An 8,342-nucleotide genomic window follows, 5' to 3' on the forward strand; every position below is an offset into this window, starting at 1 on the left:
GTACTAGTGTCAATTCAAAAAAAAACGTTGCATACATGTGTAGAAATACTGCATGTGTAGTCGGCTTCCTGTTGCTCATGTAATCCACTGCTCGTCAGTGGCTACTATTTTCTAAATAACATTTTGATAGGACTTTACATTGCCGACAGTTCTCTTAGACTGCAATTGATGTACCTATGTTGAATCTGTCGAATCTTTAAATGTACATCGCACAAAGCAAATTGATTGATTGATTGATTGATTAAACTTTATTAAAAGAGGGTAACACGTGACACAACAAGTGTGAAAAACTTGTGGCCCTCAAACTAACAAACTACGAGATTAATTACAATTTAAAAATCAGAATTACACAAGACTAAAAATACTAAAAAACTAAATAATAAATTATTCTATGAGCATATCTGAATTAGCTTTATCATAAAGTTTCTTTTTAAAAAGTGTAGCTGATGAAAGTTTACGCATAGTAAGAGGTAAACTGTTCCAAAATCGACTTGCAGTAGCAGCAAAAGATCGCCCACCATCATTTTGTCTCTTCGTTTTGGGTAAACAAATAGTTAAGTCTTGATAACGAGTATTTCTATTGTGGCGACTGGCATTTGTTGGTAGAATATCAATAATATAAGATGGACAGTTACCATAGAAACGTTTATGACAAATCATGGCCTTTCTAATTTCCACTTCCTTACTAAAAGGTATCCAGCCCAATTTGGAAAAGAGTGGAATACTTCTATCGCGTGTTGAGGCATCTAGAATTACGCGAGCTGCTCTCTTTTGCAATTTTGTAATTTGATCCAAGTTATCTTTTGTTGTATTTGACCAAACACAGCTGCCAAACATCATAGCAGATTTAATAGTGGCATTATAAAACGCAATGCGTTCATCCAATGGTAGATAATATCTTAACTTTTTAAGAAGGCCAATTCGTTTGGCTAATTTGGAACATAGCTTATCAATATGATTTGAAAAACTTAGGTCTTCATCTAAAATGATTCCCAGAAGCTTCTGGTCATTAAGAATCGTTTAAACAATAGTCATATTGATTTTCATTGAAGTAGATTTGAGTGTAGATGTGTACGTTTATGTTGGATGTCTGCAAAATGTTTTTTTTGATTCTGTAACTAGGTCTAGTTTATTTATTGTTTTAATTAATTTTCATCAATTTAACACAATTATTGCAATCATGACCTTCAAACACCGTTTTACGTTATTCGCTTTTAATATGGTTATGTACTTATACGTTGCTTGAAAGTGATGCATGAAGCATGAAAACGTTGCAAAACAAAAAGCATAAAAATGTTAATATTCATAAATGCGCAAAAGCACTTCCTATCAAGGCATTTAGCTAACATCTCGGATGTTTCGTACTTTCGGTTTGACTTCATGATGTTAATTGTTTCTTCCAAACATTCACAATACAATTTGCTTCATGCTAATCTTGACGGTATACGCACTTTACTACAGACACCATGAGATATTAAATGGTTTGTCTCGTTCCTTAAGCCATGCGTATTTAAAAAGCTCAGTTCCGTTTCAGGTATGACGTCATAATTGCAGATATCGAGAATTATCAGCATGTAGTTGACCAATCACAGCAGAGAATGCCCACATAGTAAATTATAATAGCTATTATTATATGGCAAGCGTCACTTCCGGCAAAATGGCGCGCTTTGATTGACTCAAAAACATTTTTGCAGGCCCCATTATTTTCCCTTAATCGACCATGGTCGAAAACGCGTAATTTTACTGTCGAATGTAAACAAAGTTTGTGATGCAAACAGCAAAAGGCAAAATAAGCCAAACAAAAAACCATTTACGAATGTGATTCGAAGGAAAAACACTTGGAAAACAGTTAAACTATCCAGACGATACAATTTGAAACGATTTATTTTTTATGGGCGAAAACTAGAAAAGTGAAAATCAACCCGTAAAAACAGCAAGGACGAGAAAGAGAGCAAGCTTCGTTTCATGTCAAATAATGCCATATAATAATCCTTTCAATAACCTCGCTTTCTCGGTCTTTACTGAGAAATATCGGACCTCCGTCTTTTTTTACAAACTTCGCCACCTCGGTCCATTATTTCTCCGTATAGACCTCGCGCTCGTTTACTAAGGGCTTAGTATTGCGCATGATTTGTAGATGATTTTGTCATTATTGTATGACAACCAATCATGTTGCAAATTTAGCGTCGCGCGCGGAAAATTCCGCCTGGTTAAAAAAAGGCTTTAGATTTATTTGTGATAGAACGGTTGTGGTTGACGATTGTGCTTTTAATATTGGGCGGTTTGTGCTGTTAAGATTTTATAAAGATTTAAAGAGGGTGGTTAAATACTTTTCTATCATGCAAAGAAATTGTTTGCAACGTTGGTTGTTACATTCTTACTATAAGGTTAAGTTAAACCACTGATTCAATATAAATTTGAATATTCAGTGAAATCATCTACTTGATGATTATTACATAAATTCACTGATTAACAGAGCCATAGTTTTATTATTTTAATTTAACTAAAAATCATCAATAGGCGTGAAACACTGGGTAGTAAATCATATCAAGTATTGTTTGAATATGTAATTCAAAGTTATATATGTATAAATATGTATAACTTTGAATTACATTTAAACAATATACTTGATACAAAAAACAGACGTACGTATTTCTCATGTTATTTTTTATAGTAGACGATGAAAGAAGTTTGGGTGAACTTCCAAAAACAGGTAGATAAGTCTTTTCAATATATGTTTACATGTTGCTGATTTTTGATGATTCACGTAAACTACGAAATCTCATTTATCTTTTTGTTTTCCGTAATGATGTATTTAATGGAGTAGACCAGTCTTCATCTTCTAATACAAAGGGTAACGCATATTGTTGACAGTCATTGATGAAATTTCATAACTCTGCTATTTACTTTTGTATTTTGTCTGATTTATCTTTAGGAAAGAAAATGCAAATACCATTTATAAGACAGCTTTTCATTCGAAGAACTAAACCCAAAGGATTATCATTTAGATAACCGTTATCTAAATGAGAATTAGCAGATTTTTCAAAAAAGAATTGTTAAAGAAATCTTTGGAGCAAGCTGTCAAAAGAGTACGAGGAATAACATTTTTAAGCTAGAATACCTGCGTCACTCACAGATTTATCTTTAGGAAAGAGGACGACGAAAACATTACCCAGATTGCATTACGTGGAAGAAGGTAAACATGTACATGCTGATATTTTCATCATTCTGTGAACTCACGTTAACTGGCTTTTCAGAATCACAACTTCCAATTAGGAAATCTATCACCAGTTCTTCGTCATTGTGTCAAAAAAGTGACGGGAGAGGTAATGAAGAGTGAAATAGCTCACTAAACAACACCTTAACCGTAATGCTAAGTTTTGTAATAAACATTCATGTTGTGATGTAATGTTTTATAATTGTATTTTCCAGCTGCTTTAGAAAAGCTTCATTCGACATATCAATCCGATGTTAATGTCAGAAATGGTATTAATTCAAAAAATGGTAAGTAATAAAATTTTGTTAACAAACATTTACTCAAATATCTATACATTGCCATTTTGAACGCTCAATTCCAACAAGACTGCATTGCAACTTATAATTATTGTTTCGAAAGATACGTAAGTGACTTTTGTGTGAAAAATGACTGCAGTTAATCTTTTAATCAACCGGAAGTGCAAACCAGGCTTTGATACTTACACATTTTTCATAATACTCTATGTACAGTATTGTCTACTGCGGACATCTGTTTTTTAAATCAAAACGTTGTCATTGCTTTCAAATGTTTTGTTTGATATAATTTCGTTTACTTGTTTGTGAATAGTTTTAGATTCTCGAAGATTATCAATCAATCAATTAAATTGTGGGATTTATCGCGAGCTATGTAGTAAACTAAACGATGAGTTGTATCGCGTGGATTGGAAAACACTAGCTGGAAAAATGAATTTCACAGCTGGTGAGGTTAGAGACTTCTCAAGAGAAACGAATCCTGCTGATGTGTTGCTTCAACAATGGAAGACAACAAGCATTAACCACGATGTTCCTGCTTTGATCAAATTGTTGAAGGAAATGGAGATAAACGATCTAGTGGATTTACTGGAATCAAACCAAGATGATTATCAGTAATTTAAAATATCAGTCATCGTTTGTTACACCACGTAAATATTACTTACATGAACAATTTTTATCATTGTTTAGGAATACTTTTACCAGCATTACAACATTGCTTAAGGGTCAAAAAGATGAGAGGAGATGACACGCGTAATATCATTTACCATTTGAACATTTACCAGGAAAAATTCGATTAGAATGATACTAGGAAAATAAAAATAGACAAATTCTCGGTATCGCTAGTATCGAATGAACAAAGATCTTTTTCTCGTTATTTTAAATAGTTGCATCTTAAATAGTTATGCAATGAAGTGTGTCATTGACACGCGTAATATCATTTACCATTTGAACATTTACCAGGAAAAATTCGATTAGAATGATAATAGGAAAATAAAAATAGACAAATTCTCGGTATCGCTAGTATCGAATGAACAAAGATCTTTTTCTTGTTATTTTAAATAGTTGCATCTTAAATACTTATGAAATGAAGTGTGTCATTGACACGCGTAATATCACATTTTTCAATGAATTCTTGCATTTTAGATGAACGGTCTATTCTAAATTCTATTACTATATATCTTACATGCCAACACCCTTAAGGTTTTTTTCTTCTCATTAGGTGTTGCATGGTAGCTCCTTGTTTGATTCGGTTGTCCAAATTTAGAATCTCCTGTGTTTTTTTTAAATCTAGTCGACTGCAATCAATGGTTAATCACAAACATTAAACAGTTATACTATAAAACGTTCCATTTGCTGTGATTACAATAAGCGGATTGTGTTTTGATTTATGCTTTTAAATTTCTTGGTAGAGATTTGTACGGAAAAAAGTAACTTCCAATTACGTTCACATTGACAAAGACCCCATTGCCTTATTGAGTTTAAGGTGTCCCTGATTGTGCTAGCTTCATCATAATTGGTGAAAGTAAACCATTGCACTTAATATGTTTTAAATGAAGTTTATAAAGATTAAACTTGACGATAGTAGTCTTTTATATACCTTGTTATAGCTACCTTGTTATAGTTGCCTTGTTGCTATGACAAATTTTTTGTGTTTTTGTTGTTTTGTTGGGTAATTATAATTTTTAGAATCTTTGAATAATAAGCTTTCCCCTAAAATGTAGCTACTTTGCTACTATTATGATTAATATATTTTTATTTCGACAATAATTTGTAAAAAAACACACCCTTATTTGGCGTGCATCAAATGATTATCGTAGATTTTTTACGATTAACTTCATACAGTTGGATGTTTTAAAACATTGATACAAGTAACGTTTAACAAGGATGAGTACAATTTCTGAAAATTTTCTTCCTGCGTATGTTTAATTTTTATAAATTTTCATCTATGTTAAGGCTAATAATCACGAAAAGTTGCTTTGTTGACGTACGGCGTTGAAGGTTATGATGTTATATGTAATTTAAACGCCTTAATGATTGAATATTAAAACTGTGCAAGAATTCTATTTTAATCTTTTCATTTCAACGAGTGAGAAAATTTCCTAAGTTCGATATTCACCTTGGATAATACAGAATTTATAGAGTTGCCTTGAATGAAATGTTACTTCATGGATGACGGTAAGTTATATAAAATCAAATTTATGCGAGACCCTCGTAAATTGTGTGTAAGCTATACATGCAAAAATATGGATATATTTACCAACATTTTATCGTAGAACATACATACATTTTATTCATCTTTTTATCTCGATAATCGTCGTCTAGAGATTTTATGTCTTTATGCACCAACTATAGATATATCTTTAAGGTTTTTTCTGAGTCGAATTTTATTGACTAAAATACTGTCACACGTTTGGTGACTTTTCAATTGACAGAACGTTACGAGTCTAAAGGTGAAGGAACGGAATATTACCCCGACTATGAAAGTAAGTTATACTATCTAATTTATGTATAAGGCACTTATAAATTGTATCTTCCATACGTAGTGATATACTTTCTAACATTCAACATATACTCCTTAATTATGCTTTTCCTTGTAATCGCGTCATCTCAGGATATTTTACGTCTCCTTGCGCCCAATATTTTAAAGCATTTTCGATTCAAAATCCTTTCATGAGATTGTGTAAGATGATAATAATATCCATAATAACTATAAAAATAGCTTAAGAAGCATTGGTGCAAACTGCACGATTTTACAAAGCTATAATTCACAAAGTTTAGGTGTTGAACAACACAAAATAAGTCAGTTTAAAGTTAATGTCATCATCAAAAAAGAGCTTTTGACAATTCAGATGAACCTTCGGCATACAAGTTTCAGGCACTGCGGAGGATCTATAATTGGGGGGGGGGGCTCATATTCCTATATTCATGTTTTAATCCTTAGAAAACAATGGATTTCAAAGGGTCTTAAGCCTCCATATCATGAATATATGAATATTACCCCCCCCCCAATTATCGATCCTCCGCGGTGCCTGTTTGTTATATGTTCCTTTTCATTTTGAGCAAAAACGTCATAAAGTGTTGGATACGAATAGATCAAAATATTGTATCATTCTGATTACAAATTGTATTACAATGCAAAATAATTCTGATCAATTTTGGTAAATATCAGCAGAAATAGATCCGTCCGCCATTTTTTCTGTTCCGTTCCGCCGTTCAGTGGTTTTATTTGTTTCAATTTTGTTTCCTGAAATAAATTTAGAGGAGTTTGTAAAGATGCGTTCTGGCGGCCCCCATATGCCTTCTGGTAGTGGTGTCTCCCCTCAAATCATTCGTGGGGTATTCCCCCCTGGCTGTACCCCAGCCACAACGCCACCGGTTCGGTGTTTCATAGATATACATAGGATCGATACATAGGCGTAGAAACAGATTTAAATTTGGGGGTGGGGTTAAAGTCGACGAGTATAGTATATACTCCACCCTTATTTTTTAAAGCTTTAGGGAGTCTGGTACAAACATTGAAAATGGAGAAAGTCATGAAACCTTTATGATTTAGTTGTACTTCATTACATTACACAAAGTGCAAGTATTGTTCAAAAATCGATACATTGCACAAAACAAACGAATTTAACTAATAGCCTAAACGATTGGTCGTACTAGTTGCAAGCTAGGAATTCTAGTTCAATGTCAGACTAAGATGTTTTCACTCTCTGAAGAGTTAAAAATGGACCTTTGTTGTATGCATTAAATGGGTACAAAGAAGTTAATGAGCTTTACTACACAAACAAGGACGTACGTTTTCATGATGTCGCTTATCGTGCTAATTCAAGTGATATCCATAATTCGCATTTGATCTTAGCATAAATTTTGCTTGTTTGCGGTCTTTACTAAATCTAACAGTATTGATATTGTTTTCCTTCTTAAGTCAATTTCTACTTCGTTCTTGAACTTTCTGTAGTCTGTGTGATGGGTACATAACATAAAACCCCTATATGCACCTATCACAAGTGCAATATTTGCCTAAGATCAAACTTTATTTGTCAAAACTGAGCTCCAGTTCATATCAAATACTGCTATCCGCGTGCAACACTGCATACTTTTTTTTAAAAAGGCATCGATCGCTGCAGTTCTGACAGTAAAACCTAGTCTCGCTCAAAGATTTTATAGTAGATTAAAGTGAGCCACTTCAGCCATTAGTCAGATTGAGGGCAAGACTGAGTTACACAATATACCAATACAGCCTTTGGTTCTTCTCTTTGAATTGGGTCAAGTGACTGCATTCAGATGTCGAGTCATATAGGTATTTGCTGCCCCATCATGTGCTTGTTTATGACTCTTCAAGTTAGGGGAAGGTTACCGCGAATAAGGATGTATACAGTATTTTATCAAAAGCTCCCAAAAACGTGTTCATTTTGAAGTTTTTTGGCATTGTCTGGTTTATCTATAAAAATAATAAGACGGTAAAATTGCCAGAACGCTCATTTTATACACGTTACGTGCAATACACAACAGAATTTAAACTTTCAACTTTTCGAGTTGAATTAGATTTTTAATTTCTCATTTTTTTTGCGCAAGCGTTTGCAAACTGCTCTCACGCTTTTCAAGATTAATTTTTTGCTTTTAGATAAACCAGGCGATGCGAAAATACTTAGACGTGGACACATTTTGAGAAATTTTGATATAAAGATAATTTTCTTGTTTTTTAAAAATTTCTAATTTTTTTTGTACACCTTGTGAATTGTTGATATCTTACAGTTCATGGTTGTTTGCTCTCTAATTAAACATCCTATACATCTATGGCGCGCCAAATGTGCTTTTATTATTTAAGTACATTA

General features: G+C 33.0%; 1 protein-coding gene and 1 long non-coding RNA gene across 2 annotated transcripts; one reads left to right on the forward strand and one right to left on the reverse strand.

Annotated features, from left to right (window-relative positions):
• Positions 1 to 229: 229 nt before the first annotated feature.
• LOC124437938 lies at positions 230 to 2,075 on the reverse strand. The gene is made up of 2 exons (XM_046987899.1): positions 2,058 to 2,075; positions 230 to 1,002 (listed from the first exon to the last, which is right to left on the reverse strand). The coding sequence occupies exons 1-2, from the start codon at positions 2,073 to 2,075 to the stop codon at positions 385 to 387; spliced, it is 636 nt and encodes a 211-aa protein (XP_046843855.1). The 3' UTR covers positions 230 to 384.
• Positions 2,076 to 3,925: 1,850 nt separating this feature from the next.
• Positions 3,926 to 4,625, forward strand: LOC124437920. Its single transcript, XR_006945907.1, has 2 exons — positions 3,926 to 4,121; positions 4,198 to 4,625. It is a non-coding gene; the product is annotated as an uncharacterized LOC124437920 (long non-coding RNA).
• Positions 4,626 to 8,342: the final 3,717 nt, after the last annotated feature.

This window comes from Xenia sp. Carnegie-2017, unplaced genomic scaffold (assembly GCF_021976095.1).
Source record: "Xenia sp. Carnegie-2017 unplaced genomic scaffold, XeniaSp_v1 HiC_scaffold_18, whole genome shotgun sequence".
Taxonomy (NCBI): domain Eukaryota; kingdom Metazoa; phylum Cnidaria; class Anthozoa; order Malacalcyonacea; family Xeniidae; genus Xenia; species Xenia sp. Carnegie-2017.